We start from the raw sequence: 20,517 nt of genomic DNA, 5'->3' as shown, positions 1-20,517 counted from the left end.
GACATGAGAGAGCTTGTTTTTTCTTTTAAACAACCACTCGTGAGTCTATTTGGGCTGTCAAGACTAGTCTTGAGATGTTTCCGTGTTTCACATACTCATGGATCTATTCTTACACGGGATATATGGTGATATGATCAAAGGCTAATAAGATTGCTGTATAAATGTATGGTTGCATTAGGGAGCATCAGAGGGGTCTGTCATCTCACAACTAAGATGCAGTGCTATGAATGAATCTTTAATTTCCCCATTTTAATGGCTGTACAAATATTCTTCTCCTGGTAACAGCTATGGGAATTAGGAGAACAATGGGATTTCCAGCTAGGACAGTAACTGGATCTATAAGGCAGATGCCTCTTTTGGCAATGAAGGATCATGGCGGTTCTCTTCAGATAAATGGCAGCAAATACTCCATGCTTTAAACAGCAAAATGATTAAGAAAGGATTGAAACCCTTAACTCATCATTATAGGTTCAGAAGCAGGGGGCAAAACTACTAAATGGAGGAATGGATAGTATGGTAGGGAAGAGGACTGGAATATGTGAAAGCTAGTAGGTTAATCCATCATTTTTTTTCCTTCTCTGCTAATCTCTGGGCACACAAAGAATCCATAACAAGTTTATGGTCATTTGAAGAAAATTTCTGAAGTCACTGCAGGAGACTACTAGCTGATGTTGCGCCTTGCATTTGTAATGTGCACACAATGAGAAATCCAATATATTTCTGTCCTTTTGGCTCAAGAGAGTGCCCAGACTTCCAAATCTTGGATGACAAATTCCTCTTTAAAGGATAATGCCTCATTGTTGAATGTCTCACAGGGATGACTTCCTCCATGGTTCAGGTCTCCATCTAGCCACAAGCCAAACCTGCCACTGTAAATAAACAAAAAGACAGCAATGATGGTGGTGAGATTAGCAACACTTAAAATGATATAGTGATATAGTATGCGTTTTTACTTGAGTCAACTGAAAAGCATTACTGTGGAAGATGAGCAGTCCTGATCCAGGAAAAATGGTCATGTTTACAACAAATGGCTTTTTCAATGCTCACTTGATCCATATGAAAGTATCAACCTGTTATATGTGGAGTCAACTTGTATATCCATCAAAGAGTGGGCTAGGGATAAGAACAGTAGGTAGCTGCTTTCAGTGTGATATTATGAAACTGAGAAATACCATGGAGGTATCTATGGCAAAGGTGAACATCTGATTTTGTCTTACACGGTCCAGATGCCTTTGGAAGAAGGAATGTGTTGCATGTTGTGTGCAGGCACTTTGTCAAAACTTTGTCACCTTTCATAGCTACACACCTGCCTCCACCAATCGCTAGGGCATCTGCATCTCCTTTCATGAAGAAGGTATTTTTACCTGTCCATTTAAATACCTAGAGTGGGATAGAAAAAAAATATTGTAGACATAAGCTTTTTGTAATAAAAGGTGCAGTAAAAAAAGAAGAGCCATGGTGAATCAGATGAAAAGCCCACCTAGAACAACCTTCTGTTTACCCAATTGCTGATGAGAAGGCTACCTTCATGACTTAAGTTTCAACTACACTTTTCCATTCCCAGTTCTTTAGCAGCTGATGTGCAGAAGCACACATTGTTGTGTTTCTTTATTCAGTGTTTGTTCTGTCCTTTTCAACCCGGTTCCTCTTACTAAACATTTTCTTAGTACCTCCTATGCACATGAAACCAGGAATGGGGAACCTCTGCTTTGTGAGCTAAGTACAGCCTGGGAAGCTGTTTTCTCTATCTGGCCCAGAAGGTTCTTTGTTGTAAGAGGATATTTAAATGCCAGGAAGGTGTTGCATGGAACTGAGCTCAGCTTTGCTGCCTAACATTTTGTTATTTAACAATTATTAAGCATGTAATCAAATTGAGCTATCCTTTGATTAGTAAGGAAATGTCTAAATTGCTAACCTTTATATTTAGTCCTGCCACTTTGCATTGGCCATGCCCTGTGGTCTTATCTTCACCTACTGCTGGAATGCAGTTCTTGAGATCCTTTGCAAGTTAGAATTTGGCCCTCAAGGCAATTATATTAACTTGTGTACAACTGAAAATACAATCTGGTTTAGGATTAGGACAAAAATCTAAAGTAAGAAAGATGCAAGTTGTTTTAGTGCTATCATCAGCATATATATGTATACATATGCAGGTGTATTTTTTTTGCTGAGTTTAGTAGTACTTACTCCCGGGAATGTTTGTCCAGGAAGGCAGCCTTTTATAGTGCTTGGTTTAGCTGCCTTACTGTTTGCTCACACATATTTTTAAATCACCTTTAGTTGTGGAGTGAAGGAAAAGAGAAATGTTTCCCCATTGCCATAAAAACAGCTGCTGAGATGGATAGATGTGGAAGAAAAGGCACCAAATATCTGAAAAATATGTGAAAAAAGAAAATTGTTTTAAACAGCAACAAAGCATGGCTAGATAGTGGTCTGTTCACATGTGACCACCCATATTTTATATTATTATTATTACCTTTAGTACAAGCATCAGAGGTGTTACAGAATCTCTTTCCAAGTTATAATTGAAACCTGGGGGTCTTTCTGAGAGTACCATTCTATTGCAAAGATTATAAAGTGGTCTAGGATTTCAGGCAGGGATCTAACTTTTGTTACGTTTGTGACTGCTCAGCTTAGCACAGGCATGAATAGACATCAGAAATGTGCTGATGCATACTAAGACCCCAAGATCAATCTAGATATAAAATAGTAACTCAAGGATGAACAAATGTGTTGGGCAAAATGTTGGCTCAGCTGGCAGGGCAATCTCTGTGGCAGAGACCTACTGCAGCCTCTGAATCATACACTAGGATGAGTTGCATCTGGAAAAACAACTTTACCACTACTACAGGTCAAGGAGTTATACTAGTTGCACTCACAGAACGCAGCTCACAGCATAAACATTTCCTTTTCATTGTGGATATTTCCTTTCTCCTCATTTCCCCCTTGCAATCTGCTGTAATCTCCAGATGCCAAAATCTAAAGTTCATGTAGGCAGGATCTCATGAACTGCCAAAATCAAAAGTTTTGGAAAGGAAAAAGTTTTCTCTGCCCAATTCCTCTAATTGTAAGTGTGAGCCATATGTGTTCAGCAATCAAACTAAAGGCATGCATTTCAAGTGGTGAAATATGCCTGTTTGTCATATCACATAGTTTTTCTCAGCTGTGTATCTGGGATAGAGTATGTTTTCTAACTGGGTACTAGAGCTAAAAACAGGCTGAATTTGAAAAGCTGACTCCCAAAACATGCATTACTGAGGAGAACAAATTGTGGGAGAAAAATTGTCCAATTACAAGGAATACACATTCTTCTTAAAGTATAGTCAGACCCTCAGTAAACTCCCATTCTCATTTCCCATAAACATCTCACTTACCTAGCTATAAGGTATGATTTACTGTCTTTTACATCTCTCTCTGTTTACCTGGCCATCAGTGTCTCTGATAACTAACAATACAGGAGAGACCAAGTCACTCATGCTTCGATACATAGACTTCAAGCTAAATCCATCTCTTGCTGTATAGTAGATGAGGTTCCATGAGTGTCCAGTCACTCGCAGAGGCAGATGTGGAGCAAGCTAAAGAGACCATATAGAGAAAGTCAATCTTTACCTCACCTCCTTTGATAGTTTATCTAGAACTGCTCATCACAGGAATTAGTCATATTTATTCCACTACATCAATGGCTCCTTACCTTTGGTCCCCAGATGTGCTGAAACTCCCAGAAGCTTTCACCACTAGCTATGTTGGCCAGGACTTCTGGGAGTTGTCCTTCAAAAACATCTGAGGGACTTCAGCTTAGGAAGCTTCACTACATCATTGGTACTGCTTCTGATTTGTAGGTCAGGACATGTCCTATTGAAAACCTCTGTCATTGACAGGGCCAGTCCTACAAATGGGCACAGTGAAGCAGTCACCTCTAGGTGCTGAAATGTACACAATGGATAGGACTGCTTGTACCATAGGATCTGACCTAGGCCTCCTAAGCTGTGTTGTTGCCACAAGATGCAGGAGAAGATACTGACCTATCATTCTGCCTCTCCCACATTAAAATCAAAGAAACATTTTCCCCCACAATGTGAATCTTGAAGGAAAAGCAGAGAATGCAAGGAAAATAATGTGGAAAGAGAGAATTATCCACCTCTTAAAATGGGGTGGTGGGGGGAAAGATAATCCCAGCTCCAGTAACGCAAGAACTGGATTACTTGGAAGTCAAATAATAGTCTGTGGACCAGAACTGGCAGAACCAAAGTGAACCTAAAAAAATAGGGATTTTGCACCAATCATTTGTGGGTGCAGAGAAGAACAGATAAATTCACACATATGTCAATCTATTCTATGCCTCTCAACATGTACTAAGGAAGACTTGAAGTTACCTGTCCCAAATGCTCTTGATGTTGCCCATCATTAGGTGATATTATTAATTGTACTGTGGTGCTTCTGACATGAACAAAGAAAGAAAGGCCAGTGTTGAAATATGATTCAACACTCAGTCAACTGTTTTTATACGTGGGCTCAAAGCAGAATGAGACCCCATGTAGCCCTTCGACAAAGACAGGAAAATGTTTTGAGCTGCTCCTTGTCATTGCTTGCCCATGGAGGCACGATGGCAAAAAGCTCACCCAGAGGAGTCCATATGACAGGCATCAAATCCAGACCCCCTGTGATATGCCCTATATTTACCTTCTGGATTTCTTCCAAGTGCATGATGTTGCTTTGCCCATTCAACACAGGCAGGTGAGACTCTTCTGTGAACAAAGTTGGATCATCTATAGGTGGCCTGACAGGGTCCTCCTGCTCAGCAACTTCCTTGGGCTCAAGCGACAGGGTTTCCTCCAGCAGGCTGGGCTGGTATAAGAATGCACATGGTTAAACAGGAATAATGTGACAACTCAACTTTCCTATTGAAGCAACAGAATAATCCTCATTGTCCAGGGCTTCTATCCTGTTGTTACAAGACAGACAGGCATCAAAGTAAAAAGATAAGGAAATGATGTATAAAGGAATCTGCTAAAAGGAGTATTAGTCTTCTCTAGAACAAAGCCTTCCCCCTAAATGTTGGAAATACAATTGATCAGTCAATTAGCCTAAGCCCTCTCTTCATCTTTTGTTGTAGTAAATCTTCAACAGTTTAACAAAAAGGACAAACTGGCTGTAGTTTGTGATTCATTAAAACCTCCACCAATGTAATTTGGGGCCATTAGAAAACATCTTGGTAATGTTTTCAGGGCCACCCTACAAGTAGGGACTAAATGTAAGGCTTGGAGAGTTCTATTGATTAAAAGAAGAATATTCTCTTGCCTGTGTCTTATTCTATTTTTCTGTCTTGCAAAAATGGGAAGGCTGAATCTTCTTCCCAGTGTTAGTACCATGTAGTTAATCTGTGGGCTGTTTGATGGTTTTCAGTGTGTTACGAATGTAAGAAGACCCTTGTTGGATCAGACAAAAGGCTAGTCTCTTACAGTGTTCTGTTCACAAGGTAGCCAGTCAGGGGCTTATGGAAAGCCATTAACAGGACACATATATAATAGCATATCTCTTGATATATTCCCCAGTTAATCAGAGACATATTGTTTCTGATACTGAAGATAATACACAGCCAAACTAATGAGTTTTACCCCCCCATAGCCATGTCCTCCAATCCACTTTGTCCAAGAAACATGTATATGTAAACTGTCAATTATAATGATCTTATCTGTATGTAAATTGTTATGTGTATCCATTATGAGATAAGCTCTTTCTTTGATTTTACCCAAACTGTAGGCTGGCCAATGGATTTTATCTTTTAGGCAGTAAAATCCTTTTCAGAAGCATTGCAGATATACTCTAGATTGGCTCCTTTAAGTGTGATGACAATTAACCTTTTTAGTGTTTGGTATATCAAACCTAAAGTAAGAAAGATAGACTTCTAAGAACAAAACTTAGTAAACTGTAATGGCAGCCTATGGTTGTGCTCTCTCCTGTCTTCAAACTATTGGGTAATGAAGAAGATCAAAGATGCCTAATAACACAGAGATATAAATTATGGCATCTCTGCCAGGAAACCAGTCTTCATCCATCTTGGGTACAAAGAAGACTGACAGGAGAGGAAGTCGATAGCTTGCAGAATGAGTCATCTGGGTATTGTGAGAGATAAGGAGGTGCCCAAGGTCATTCTTTTAAGCATTTCAAATGGGAGCTGTAAATTGACCACCTTCTGGGAAGTTCCATCTTGATTAATTAATACTGTAGCTGTCACCCCACCAAAAATTAAGAAAGGTATAAAAACAGCAGAATCCCTAAGCAAAGGGGGACTGTGTGACACCTTGCATAAGCTCAGAGACTTAACTATGTCTGTTCTTACACCCTCCGTGTAAATAGAATAGTCTAGCTAGTTTTCTTATTTTCTCATGTAAGTGTTCTTTTACTTGGTCTTTACTTGTCCTTGTTTTTGGGAATTATTGCCGTTTGGATTTTCCTTCATTTATTAGTATTGTCTTACTGGTTTACCTAAAAGGATTCTTGCTTCTTTAGTAAATGGGCTTTCCTATTCTTAAATAGAGTCGAACAAGACTGGACAAAAAATTGTCAAGGGGAACCTTTACCTTTATTCTTAAATAAAATTGAAATTCTCCACATTATGCATTTTTCAGTGTGTGGCTACGGATAGCTTTGTCCTAAATTAAATGCAGAGAGGCTGGGGTTGGCTACTGTAAAACTTCCCCCAAATCATTACAATTCACAATTTGGTTTTTACAGCCTTGATGATGTTCTCTGGAAAGAAGGGACTCACTCAACTTGTTTCTGCATTTGGGACAGCAGATGCGGACTTCCAGGATGCAGCGAAGCTGCGTGGCCCCTGGACAAGCAATGTGTGAACAGATAGGGAAACTTCCTGGTGGCAGCTATTGTCTTGTTGAGCAGTAATTGTTCACATGGTGTCTGCATGGACACTCCAGCTAATATCCAAGAAAAACATGAGAGAAGTCCTCACAATCCCAGCTGCATGTACATGCTTAGGGACCTAGCTCCACCCACCCAAAAGCAGGAAGAGTGTTTGTTTTAAGTACAGCTGGGAATTGTCAGAGAGTTGGCATTTGTAGTTGCTTTTATTGCCCTCACTCAAACTCAGTACAATCACTTTGAATATATGGGTTGAGATTACACAGAGAGAGTGTGAAGTTTGTGATGTAATATGCTTGTTGAGGTAACTTGCCTGGGCCCATGAAAAAAAAGATACCAGTCATAATTTGAAAGAACAATGGCACTGGAGGAAAACCAGCACAAACCTCAGTATCAAGGCTGCTCTTTGCCCTCTAGTTCACCTTATCAAAATAATATTCTTGTCTGCTTCCTGAATTCCAAAGTCTCTCCCTTATCAATTGCAAAAAATATTGTGAAGGTAGTATAAAAAGGTTAGGTAAAGGTTTCCCTTGACATTTAGTCCAGTCGTGTCCGACTCTAGGGCGCAGTGCTCATCCCTGTTTCCAAGCCATAGAGCCAGTGTTTGTCCGTAGACAGTTTCCGTGGTCATGTGGCCAGCGCGACTAGATACGGAATGCCATTACCTTCCCACCGTGGTGGTACCTATTTATTTACTCGCATTTACATGTTTTCAAACTGCTAGGTTGGCAGGAGCTGGGACAAGCGACAGGAGCTCACCCCGTCACATGGATTCGATCTTATGACTGCTGGTCTTCTGACCTTGCCGCACAGAGGCTTCTGTGGTTTAACCCTCAGTGCCATCACGTCCCACGAAGGCAATATACCACCTTGTTAAACTGAGTGTTTTACAAACAACAACTACAGATTGAAGGCAAAACAGGCATCGAAGCTGGCAACAACTAAAATGCTTTAAAAACGTATTATACGAATGTATGAATGGTACAACATAATCCCATCTATGATTTTCTTTCGAACTGATTAAAAAGTAACTTCCCATACTCTGAATAAAGTGCGGGTGCTCATTGTTATAACTTCAAAGCCTCCAAAATACAGTAGTTACTTACCATTGGTTACATTAAAATAAAATTACTTGCTTGTTTCTTTAAAAAAAATTAGTTACTATTGCAAATAAACTGAAACTTAATTTAGATAAGAGAGTTACTCTTGGTTAGTCAAAAGGCAGGTCAAGGATGCAGCCTGTGCTGGATAGCGTTACACCCCCTCTGAAAACACAAGTGCACAGTTTAGCTGTACCCCTGGATTTATCTCTGAGTCTGGATGACCAGGTTTCAGTGGTAGTCAGGAGTGCTTTTACACAGTTAAAACTAGCTCACCAACTGTGCCCATGCCTAGAGAGGTCTGATTTAGCTTTAATATTCAGTTTTAATGTTATATGAAAGCCCTGAGTCCTTTCTTAGGAGAAAGGCAGTGTAAAAATATTTTAAATGAATAAACAAACAGGCCACCTGCGTGCTAGAAGCTTCTGGTCTGTAATATAAAACACATTCTTCTCACACACCTCATTATCATTGCAATGTCCACAGCAGAGAGTGTGATGTAGTGCAAGTTGGCACTCAGTCCATGTGTGTAAGGTCACACTGCCATAATTTTAAAAGCTCCAGTTGTATCACAAATGAAGTTAAGTTATTCTTTGCTAAATTATCTTCATTATGAATCTGATGTAGTTCATACCTTCAATATTAGGAGAAGGAAATAAAAACAAGTATTTTGTTCTTTGCGACTACGACCTCCTGATTTGTTTCATGTTACAGGGCGTAGTTCAAATACTGTCAAATTTGCTATGATGAGCAAGAGGGTGGGGAACTGTGACAGCACAGAAGGTACATCTAATTCAGCGCTAACACACTGGCATAAGGATTTCACATTATCTCAGTGCTGCCTGGAAGTTTGCAAGGAAACATCCCAATTTGTTTAATCTGGGTCTGCCAGTCTCTGAACCTTTAGATTTCATTTAACATTAACTTAATTAACCAAGTTCGGGCAGGAGTTCTGAATGTTTGGTATGGGGTGAAGACCTATCCTGACCCTTTCTCTTTTGATGATTCTTTTCATGTTTCACACCATTTCACACACACATACATATGCACAAAGTAATCCTCACACCTCTTTCTTACAACACCTGCTCTTACTGTGAAGTGGACAGGCTGTAGTGGTGAGGTATATATGGATAGTATCCCTGTACAGTTTAATCACAAGTTGGTGCTGCGCTTAGTTGTATGTGGGAGGAAACCAATCTTTCTTGTTTAGCTTTCTGGCTTCCATCCTCTAAGCCTTTCATGAGCTGTATCTTTATCTGCAGGTCACAGCAATGTAAAATCACAACACACTATACAGTACAGTGGGGTCTTGACTTGAGAACTTAATCCGTATTGGAAGGCGGTTCTCAAGTCAAAAAGTTCTCTAGTCAAATCTGCATTTCCCATAGGAATGCATTGAAAACCATTTAATCCGTATCTGCTCTTTTCCATCCATAGAAACTAATGGGAAGCTGCTATTCTGCCTTCGACCACTAGAGGTGGATATTTTGTTTCTTTTTTTCTTAGGTCAAGAAAGGTTCAGGGAAGGCAGGGAAAATACAGTCCAGGCAGTACAGTACCAGGCAGTCCGAAGACCGTCTCCCAATCCACTCTCTAAACGCTGGGAGGAGTGAGGAAGCAGACAGGCACCCTTTTCACTGGCCAACAGTTAACTGAAAGTTCACTTTTTGCACTTTCCCTGCCTCCCACATGGGTTTTTTTTCAGTTCTTAACTCAAATCTAAGTACTTAAGTCAAGTCAATATTTTCCTATGAGAGTGGTTCTTAAGTCAAAATGTTCTTAACTCAAGCCGTTCTTAAGTCAAGACCCCACTGTACTGTACTTTCAATAATAAATCCAGAAAGACTAAGTGTGGTGTAGTAATTACAGTGTTGGATGAGGAACTGGTAGGCAGGAGTTCAAATTCCCACTTGGCCATTAAGCTTACTGGGTGACCTTGGGCTCAGTCATAAGCACTGAGCTTGACTTACCAGAGTGAAGAGGACTTGTTACTGAGTTTTGAAATCAATGGGTCTTAAGTTCCATTAATGTTAGCAATGTATGTTCCATTCATTTCAAATACTAGATTTAGGATACAGGCAGAATTCATACAGAAATAATCCAAAACACTTAGGAGGCAAAAACTTTACTCAGACAGCTCTGCACAGGGACAATAGATTGAAACAGCCCCTTTCCCACAACTGCAAATAGATAAAACTGCATAGATTATTAGAATAAGAATTACCATTGGGTAGAACCTGGACTAGAAATATCCCTGTCTTCCTTTCCGTTCCCTTCCCCAGAAGCATAGTCCATATTACTTACCAGAAGAACGTACTCACATCGTGGTGTTTTCATCCTTTCTGTGATCCTCCAAAAGAAGTCCACGATTGAAGCACTCTTTCCCGATAGCAAGGCAGGAAGAGTAGAGAGCAGGTGTCTGCCAGTAGCCTGTGAAGAACACGCCCCTATAAATACTGCGTAATTTATGCCTTCATTGTAAACAGGCTCTCTTATTGCAGTACAGTGGCTGTCATCTGAGATACCAGCACAAAACAAACCCGAGTACTCCAGACCATATTGATCTGTCTACCTGCACTCTTTATATAAATCCTAAAAAGAGAGAGGATCAGCACAGAAAGTGTGGCCAAAACCCTAACTTTTAAGAAAGTAGGAGTTTAAGACATGGTTAGCTTGTGGACCAGAAAAGTGAGCCATATCAACCCCAACATTTACACATTCCAGTCATAAGCTACTCCTAGAGAAAGGTCTTCTACTAGCCAGACTTCGTTTCTGGCAAGGAGGTTGTGTGGAATGGACAGGGAACTTTGCTATGATACAATAATGTTCCACAGGCTGTCCTACACATGCTGAATACAGCAGAACATTTATCTGGAGTAACTCTATATGGAACCGAGCAGCAATCTAGTTATTTATTTCCCATTATCTCATTCTTTTTCTAAGGGGATCCTTTTTCTAAGGAGGTTTAACACTATTTTTCATTTTCATAAAGTAGGCTGAGCTAAATGCCTTTTACAAAGGTTGCCTGGCATTTGAATGTAACTGGGGATTTAAATAGAGGTCTTCTTTTCACTAGGTCATCCACAGCTCGAAAGTAACTAGTTACAAGTAACCTAACTAGTTACTGTTGAGGGATATGTAGGACAAAGTTATTTCATAAGCCAAAATCAGCAGCTTAATGAAAGTAAGCCTGTATCAAGGTAAACAACACAAGCAATTTCCATGGCTGTCCCTTTTATAACACCTTGCTCTGAGGAAGGAACCTTCAGAATGAGGCATTAATCTCAATCAATTACCCATTGGAGAGCTCTATTGGCTGTATTTTGATGTTGACATATGTTTCCAGAAAGTTGACAGCTCTCTTGTCCAGTTGCAGGCAGGGGATGTAGTGTGTTCCCCCTTCCTGCACTTCTGGTACTAGAACCTCTTATGTCACTGTAACATGGCAGAGGTGCCAGGAAATCCTACAGGGGAGGGGAGAACATTTTACAGCAATGGTGCCATCACTGAAAAGGCCCTGTCCTTAGGCAAAACACAGTGAGAAAGACCTCTGACAAATGACTCTGGAATTCAGATAGATACAATTACACAGAGTTAAGTCGTGTCTCCATGTTTGAAAATACAGAGGTGCTAGACTCAAGGGAACTCAGACTAGATGAGTATAAGGGGCAGAAGGACCCTTTGAGGATAGGAAAGCGCCTTATATCAAGTTGGACTATGGGCCATATAATTCAATACTTTGAACAGTTACTGACAGCATCTTTCTCGGATTTCAGACAGAAACATTTCACACTTGGAGATAACAGAAACTGAACTTGGTGCTTTTGACATGCTAAACATGTGCTATAGCCCTGAGTTATGAAACAGTTCCTACTTCTGGCTTTTAGTGTATTTCCTGTCATCTTTTTTTCCCACTCCCTGAATGGATCTTGCTCCTGTGCCAACCCCATGCGTTCACAAAGTATGTTTAATCCTTTTGGAAAAGAAACCATGGGAGAGTGTAATTTGGAGGAGAGAGACCATAGGATGGGAGAAAGTGAAGTGAATCTCCCCGTCTCTGGGCTAAATTCTACTTTCTCCAAATATTTTTGTTTTGTTTTTAAAGAAATCTGTCAGATCTCAATTAGATATTTTTGCATGTCGGGTGCCACTAGCATTTAAGACTGGGTGTTTCCTTAGTACTGAGCAGCCATTTTCCTTTACACTGTAGCTCACATTGACTGGATGCTGCTGTGGCCAGTTTCGAAAAATGAGCCAGGATAGTCTCAGAGCCTGAAACATTTTGTATGAAGGAGAACTCTGCATTACTGATTACTTCATGGCACCCAGAGTATTGTTACCCTTAGTACTATTTCACTCACAAAACAATTTGTTGCAGTATATGTTTCTGGCACATTGTATTGACTTACCAGTAGATGGGGGGGAGGGGGAATGTGGAGAAATATAGTGGCCCTCCAGCGGCAGAAGCTGGTAACGCTTACAAAAAGATATCCTGGAATTGCCAAAATATATCAGATCCAGCAAAACAATATTTCCCTTGCTACTTAGGATTGTCAGGAAAATGGCATAAAACTTGAAAATGCCTTTACAAAATGCTCCTAAATAGGCTGGAAAATGTCCTTTACAAACAACTTTTGTAATTTGAAAGTTAACTTGTTACATCAAAAAACAACTTTGTAAGTAAATCACGTTACTTTTGAAATGTTTCTTAATTCAAATATTATTTCCTGCCAGTATGTTTAATTGAGTTGAAGGGGACACACACCTGAACAGTCATGTATAGAATTATTTTGCGAGTTTGTACTCCCATACCCACTTTCTTTGGAGTCAGTGCAATTTAACTGCAATCCTATGTATATTTGCCTAGGACTAAGTTCACTGAATATATTGTTTCCTATTCTTAAGTAAACATACATTGTATTGCACTGGGATTAAGTCTAAAGTAAATATTATTGAGTACTTTTCTTTCCAGGGAGTATTTATCATTGTTATTTATCATTGCTAAGCTCTACCACTACCAAAACAAGATGTGACAATCAACAAAATTCTGTTTTCCTCTCCACAAACAAGAGATCAGCTATCTGCCTTCAGGGAAGACTGTGCTAAATTTAGAGGATGGCATTAGCAAGGACAGCCAAAGCTGACAATCAGAGACCTAATACACACAGATTTAGCATAGGGCCATTGTACAACAAAAGTCATGAAGAGCAATTTCCTGAGGCCTGGGGCTGCACATGAACATCTCTGGACCTTTGAGGGCTGTAACATGTTTATATAAAATGAGATTTTAAAAAAATAAAATAAAATAAAAACGTCTTAGCATTTTTTAATGACTTAAACAAAATAATAATAAATGGAGGGATCCGGAGGCATTACAGTCATAGCAAAATTTTGCTTCACACCCCGTGGGGGAGCACAAGAGGATTTTCCGATCTAATATTTCAAAAAGTTGAAATTTAAAGGTGGCAGTTTTGGAGGGCCACAGGGGTGCTAGGGAGCCACCGTGATGCTTCATGTTTTCTACCCCACCACCTCCTTATTTATGGAGCACTGACTAGAATATCAAGGCAACATTTGGTCTCTAGTTACCCTCAAACAGAGAAGAACAGACCTTCAGCTCCCAAGATGAACTTTTTGCTTCACTAGAAACCTGAAGACCACCAAGCTACAGCCAGGTGCAAACTGATACATGAATTAAGACCCAGGATGCTCCTGATGGTATGCTCTGTGCAGGAATTGTTTTTAGTGACAAACATTAGTTTACAGGTTTTTCTCCCCGTACCTTTCTTAAGGAGCACCAGCATAGTATAATAGCTAGAGAGTGAAGCTGGATCAGAGACTCACCCTCTGAGTGACGAAACTCAAGTGGGTAAACTTGGGCCTCTGTCGCTCAGCCCAACTACTTTACAATGTTGCTGTCTGGATAAAGACGGGCATCATTCAAGGGGAAATGGGAATATTAAAACAATATTGTCACCCCCTCCCAAATATTAAAGCTAGCAAATACATTTAGAACAACATGAGGGGACTGCGGGAGAAAAGCTGTTGCTATTGTTAAACAATGGGGAGTCACAAACAATAAAAGATGTACTGCAGGGTCATCTAGTGGTCTATCAATAGATCACAATTTACCTCCTGCTCACCAGGTACCCTTTACTGTGTTGGATAACATCAACCATTCTACTTATCTGAGCTCCTATGTTCAATGGCTGAAAAATCACTTATCCATTTAAATCTGTTCTGTCAATCTCTCTTAAAATTGGCATAAAGATTTTTAATGTTAAAATAGTAGTTTATGGTATATTTATAGGTAGGATTTAATATTATATAGTTAATAGCTTTGACTATATTCATTATACTAGTGGGCAAAGGTCTAATAAAATGTTGGGCTTAAAAAAATTAAACTTGGTAAATGCATGGTTATCCATATATATTTGAAGTGCATGAATTTGTCTGAGAATAAGTTCTTTTGGACACAATATGGCTCACTTCTGAATATTGTATATGTGTGGAAGATTGTCCTGGCAGATAATTCAACAGGATCTAAACTGGCATCTGTTTTCATTAAGAAGATGATTTTCTCTCTTTCTGACCTACAAAATACAGCCCTTGTCCCCAGAAGGTTCCCCTCTTTCTCTATAGGCTTTCCTACCAAAGACCCAAGTCATCTATTCCACCTGCAGGACCAGCTGCACAACTTCATGCTTCTGCAAGAAGATTCCAGTTTGCATGGCATTCAAATAAAATGACATATTTACAGAATACTCACATTTATCTGAACAGGGTTACTTCGGAATTTTCTTCCAAAGTACACATGGGATGCTCCCATAAGGAGCAGCAGTCAGTAGCCTTTGCTTGTTCTGTGCTGAGTTGCTGCAGAAGCCCCTACAAATTCCAGGAAAGCATTACTGATTATGTGATCTCACTCCTCTGGAAAGAAAATGCCCCCGAACAGTCACAAAATTCATATGCCTTATGAACTTGTGCCTAGTTCTATCCAGCTCAACCTGTCAAATCTGTCACCTGTACCAGAAGGGTGGCTGCTTGCTTCCCCATCTGCCATTCATGCAACAAGCTGATCCCATTATTTGGGGATCAACACACAGGTTGCTTCAAATGTTAGCATTTGTAACAATGATGTTGCAATGTATGTATTGTCTGTAAACGTTTTGGTACGATAAGGCTGGCGCTACATTTCCTCCTCTTAATCCACCCTCTGTGGATGCACTGTCATTACTTAGCTAAAAACTTGTTCTTCGGTGGAGTAACTGACACACAAGTGGGCCCATTGAATCAATGCAGATCTAGTGAGTCAACCCCTCTGTAAATTCCTTTGATTCAAATGGGCCTACTCTAACTGTGACATAATATGTTAAAGTAAGTTGCAGTTAGAGTAGGTCCACTTGAATAAATGGAAATTATGGAGGAATTGGCTCATTAAATCCCCATTTATTCAATGGGCTTCTTCTAGCACAATTTACTACACTAAGCAACAGGATTCTGCCCTTGTCTCTAGAGGACAACGTATATAGGCTTACTGAGTAAGCCAAGTGGCAAATATTTAATATGATGGAATTAATACGGATTAAGCCTCAGTTTGGGTCAATATCAGAAGGCAGAAGTCTGTACAACTGAAAACAAAAATAAACAAGTTACTCAATGCCACAATGCAAGTTTCTTTCACTGTTAAAGTTGTCTGAGAGTTGGTGGTGTCTCTACCTTCAAGGGCTTTGAGAAGTTTGCAGCAGTTGTGCCTCTTGTTCTATTCTTCACCTGGTCTTCTTGCCTGTCTTCTTCCCACCTGTTCCCCAGCAGGAATCTTGCATTTTCTATATACCAGTGGAGTAAGTGAATGGAAAGACTGGTGGAAAAACAGGCTGGGAAGAATAACGAATACAGCATTGCTTTGTTAAAAATCCCTTGGCGCTGCTGGATGTCAACCCTGGCTGTGTCCCAAGCTGATATTCAGGAGCACCACTAGTAATTAAACCTCTATAGTATTTTATAATAGGACAAAAATACATTGGGAGGTGGGTGGAAAATCATATAGGCAGAGAGTTTTGCATCCAGACACTTAAGGATTTACTTACATTTTGCTGAAGACTAACTGTTTAAATAATAGGTTGGATTTAGACTATTTGTTGTGCTTTAGTGCATGGGTCGGAAGGTTCAAGTGACCCAGAAATGGTTTTTTTCCCTCAGGGCATACTGTGAGTCACATGCACAGTCCCAAAATTTTAGAGAGAGAGAGAAAAAGGAGGGGGATAGAATTGAAACAGGAAGTGAGTGGACATCCTGGGATATACTGGTGGGTTTGGAGGTAGTCTGGAGCCCCAAAAGCCTCAAGAAAGACTGGAAGAACACATATTGCCCAATCCTGCTTTATTTCACTTGAAATCATTTTTTTAAAAAAAGTTCTTAATTGTTTACCACAGTTATATCCTTCCTTTCTTTCAAAGAGCTTAAAAAAGCATGCCTAATTCTTCTCCCATTTACATTCTTATAACAATCCTTTGAAGCTCCTTAGGCTAAAGGATAGACTATGGTCACACCATGAGATTCATGGCCTAAGGGAACTGGGCCTTTTCCTTTTCTGCTTCAGTGCTTTAAGCAATATATCCCACTGGCTGACCAACTGAAGGCCAATGTATTTCAAAGGGACTAATGGACAGCCAACTCAGCTGGGATAAAATCCAGAATTTTCATTCACAGACCAATATTTGAACTCATTTTTAAACACAGGAGCAATTTGTGAAAGTACTAACTTTCACTCAAATGGTTAAATGAGAAGCAAAGCTTAAATCTAAAATGTTGAACAAAGATTTGGTTGACAAGATACAAAGAATAATGCGAGTTTCTACCTTACTGGGCTTGTACGTCTTTTTTATAGTTTATTATTCTGTTTTGATGTTAAATATGTTGCCTGTTCCTAAGCTCCTGGAAAGAGATGACCTAAGAATGTACATAATAATGATTTGCCTGATAAGGTCATAATGGAGATGACGATAAGAATTGTAAAGCATGTCGTAAATTATACATATTGTTATTGTTGTGGTTTACTGGCCCATTTTATAAAAGAACAACAAAATATGCCTGCCCTTTTCTAGCAACAGGCTGCTATTTTGCAAGGTGTCATAATGAGATCATAGGCAAGACAGCAAGCAAAGTTCTCTGACCAAGACCACTGGCTTCCAGTTGAAAGAGACTGTGGCCAGGATCCTATTTATCTAGGTCAATGGTTCCCAACTGTGGGTCCCTAGTTCTTGGACTAAAATTCCTAGAAGCTGTCGCCACTAGCTATTCTGGCCAGGATATATGGAAGTTGTAGTCCAAGAACATCTGGGGACTCAAGGTTGGGAACCATTGGTCTAGGCACAGCATAACTTTATGCCTGTGTAAGTGTGCCCAAGCATTGAAGACTGCACAATTTGATCATGCAATTGACTGTGCAGTTCCTCCTTTGACTGATTGAACTATACACCTGCTGCTTAATGAATAGTACTTCCACCCTGGCATGATGAGTATTACCGCTTGTGTAACATCAAGTTACACATATGTTGTTTCTCAAGAGGATTTCAGCCTATAAGTGATGAACTTTCTGCTATCCAGATGTTTTGGCCTGCAACTGCTCATAATACCTTACCATAAGACATGCTGGGGGAAGCTGATGGGAACTGTAGTTTTAAAGATCTGGAGAGCCAAATATTCTTCATTTTCAGAGTAAACAATAGTGAATATTGACTAGTTAGCTTAGGAGTAAACAACTGATCTTCCAAATATTTTTGGACTACAGTTCCTATTATCTTGTAGTATTAACTACAGCCTGATGGGAATTGTAGGCTAAAAACACATATGGAGGGCTAGAACAGTGCTTCCCAACTTTGGGTCCCCAGAGGTTCTTGGACTACAACTTCCAGAAATCCTGCCCAACACAGCTAGTGGTGAAGGCTTCTGGGAGTTTTAGTCTAAGAACATCTGGGGACCCATAGTTGGGAACCACTGAGCTAAATGGAGCAAAAGTCTCACTAACAGTAGAAGGGAACTTCCGATGTACAGTGGTGCCTCACAAGACAAATGCCTTGCAGGACAAAAAACTCACAAGACAAATGGCTTTGGCAATGGGGTTGATGACTCACAAGACAAATGTTTCTCGCAAGAAGAATGTTTTCCGTTTTTTGTTCCAGCCTCATGTTTGCTGATTTTTAAATGTTTTTCTGTGATGTTTAAAAAGGTAAAAGTTTTTTGATTGAAATTTTTGAAATCATTTGCACAATATGTATGGCTTTAAAGAGCACTTAATAAACCCTTTGTAAACCAAATTTGACTTTGTTCTGACTTTTGTTGCCCATAGGAATGCATTAATTAGATTTCAATGCATTCCTATGGAAAAACGCATTTCACAAGATTAATTTTTCGCAAATAATTACCTGTGGAACGAATTAAATTCATCTTGCAGGTCATCACTGTATTGCTATACATAAGGAGCAGTAATATAATTTTACATATGTAGATGCTTATTGGCCTCAGACTTTAGATTAGACTTTCCTAATTTCTTAGACCTGTGTCCTGTGGATGTCAGTCTCATACCTTTGTCAGAGTAGCCAGAAAGCCCACAGCTCCATGGACCTCCATCTAGTCTTCTGATGTTATTGCAAGGTGGGAGAGCATAAATGCAAGCTCGTGACTCAGCTGAAAACTCAACATAGGCAGACAGTGACATCACAACAGATGGGGGAACAGCATCAAGAGAGGTGGGAAGAGCTGAAATTTCAAGAGTGAAGAGCTCTTTCAAGACTACCAGGAAAAGCCACTGTATTGTTACAGTCTCAGCTAGCTTGCAGATATCTATTTAGGTTCATAGTACAGTTTATAATTGTGTTACATATTGTGACTTCAGGGCCTTAAAACTAAAATATTGTTCAGTTCCTAAGAATGTTCTTAAAATCTTCAGTCCTCTTTGGAAAGTACCAGGTGGCCACATATATGTCACCAAAAAGGAATTTTTTAAAAAATGGGACACCAATTTGAATAAAACATATATATGCTAATATATATGTGCAGATGCAACTTTTAAAATTATATTAATAATTTAAACAAAGTTGTAGTGCATTTCATTTGAATGGGAAGACTGTGAGCTGATGACTTGTAGGTCGGTTGAGTCTGCTGTCTAGGTACTCAGTGGGGACTGGCAATTTCAAGGCTATGATCCTCCTTTCTTATGGCTGTTTATGCCGAGATCAGCCTTGGGCTGGTCAGTCTTTTCAAAGGAGCAATATCTCTGATACTGTCAAAGAACAATCAGGGTGCTCCTTAGATACCCCTTTGGATAGAGAGCTGTCTTCTCTAACCAATGGACACCAGTGCTCTGTGTTTTGAGTTAGGGAATACAACACATTCTGCCGTGGTGGGATAAAGTACTCCCTCCACCCTTTGGAACACGAGTTGAACAAGCAAACCTGTACAAATTAGTTAAAATTCAGGGATAAAGGAGGGGAGGGCAAAACTGTGGCATTTTCAAGTGTGAGCTTTCATGGATGAAAACCCACTTCTTCAGACACCTTAATTGCTTCTTAAGCAAACACATTTGTTCCTTGTGTGAGTGTGATTATTACACCTACTAAGGCTGCAAACAGACCAAAATTCCCCACTGTTTTGCACTTAGAAGATCATAAAAGTGACTCTTTAGTATAGACAGTCAAAAATAAAAATGAATAATCAGGAGATGGTGATGCTGTAGAATGTATACTTCTGGTTCTGGTGATGGGGATGGGAGGGAGAGAAGGCCCTTTCTGCACCTAAAACAGCTTAGTTGGTTTATCTGAAATCAACCGTTTGCTGGCAGTCTGCAAGAAGAGATGGCTAAAAGAACACTGGCCTAACCATCAGCATAGATGCTTTGGAAGTGGGCTGTCTAGGCAATGTCTGATCTCCCAGGCTTGATGTTTCTGCTGCTGAGCACTGCATCTGCGGCCTCTCTTGTTAGTGCTGATTTTCTCCCAGGTGAGCTCTTTACACGCCTGCACCTGAGACAGAGTTGTTCTACAGAGATAGCAGCTCTTTGCCTCTGCCAAACAAAATTACAGTATATATCCCAGACAGAGAAAAACACCAAGGATAGTTTCAAAACAAGCAAGTATCAGTTCTAATTGAGCTACTGGATATTATCTGGATTATGCATAAGATTAATAACAACAGAACCAACAACAATTTGTACTATGGTAGTCCAAATTCTATGTTACAAAATGTTGAGCTACACAACTTTGAAATTATAGCGATAAAACAAATGAACATATGTTGGTTCTGGTTGTAATTCATCCTCCTTGTGGTAACCATGCAATAGCTGTTTATGTTAGAGTCTTCCTCAACTTTATATTATGACATCATCATCTCATAGCTTCATAATGTGAATAGGGGTGATAGAAAATAAAATATCACAATGCATACATGCATACAATTCAGTGGGTGGTCACTCAGAAAATATGTCTGTAAAAGATGAATATAAAATTGAGAAATGTCTGCGGTTTGTTTGTTTGTTAAC

General features: G+C 39.7%; 1 protein-coding gene across 1 annotated transcript; it reads right to left on the bottom strand.

Annotated features, from left to right (window-relative positions):
* Window positions 1-219: 219 nt before the first annotated feature.
* On the bottom strand, window positions 220-18,628 carry TLDC2 (TBC/LysM-associated domain containing 2). Its single transcript, XM_078393262.1, has 9 exons — window positions 18,567-18,628; window positions 15,699-15,808; window positions 14,749-14,864; window positions 10,284-10,409; window positions 4,681-4,845; window positions 3,423-3,575; window positions 2,275-2,370; window positions 1,307-1,380; window positions 220-869 (listed from the first exon to the last, which is right to left on the bottom strand). The coding sequence occupies exons 3-9, from the start codon at window positions 14,806-14,808 to the stop codon at window positions 734-736; spliced, it is 810 nt and encodes a 269-aa protein (XP_078249388.1). The 5' UTR covers window positions 14,809-14,864; window positions 15,699-15,808; window positions 18,567-18,628; the 3' UTR covers window positions 220-733.
* Between the last annotated feature and the right edge of the window lie 1,889 nt (window positions 18,629-20,517).

The sequence above is a fragment of the Pogona vitticeps genome, chromosome 4 (genome assembly GCF_051106095.1).
Source record: "Pogona vitticeps strain Pit_001003342236 chromosome 4, PviZW2.1, whole genome shotgun sequence".
NCBI classification, from domain to species: Eukaryota; Metazoa; Chordata; class Lepidosauria; order Squamata; family Agamidae; genus Pogona; species Pogona vitticeps.
The sequence above is the reverse complement of the archived record's forward strand: the minus strand, read 5'-3'. Positions and strand labels throughout refer to the sequence as shown.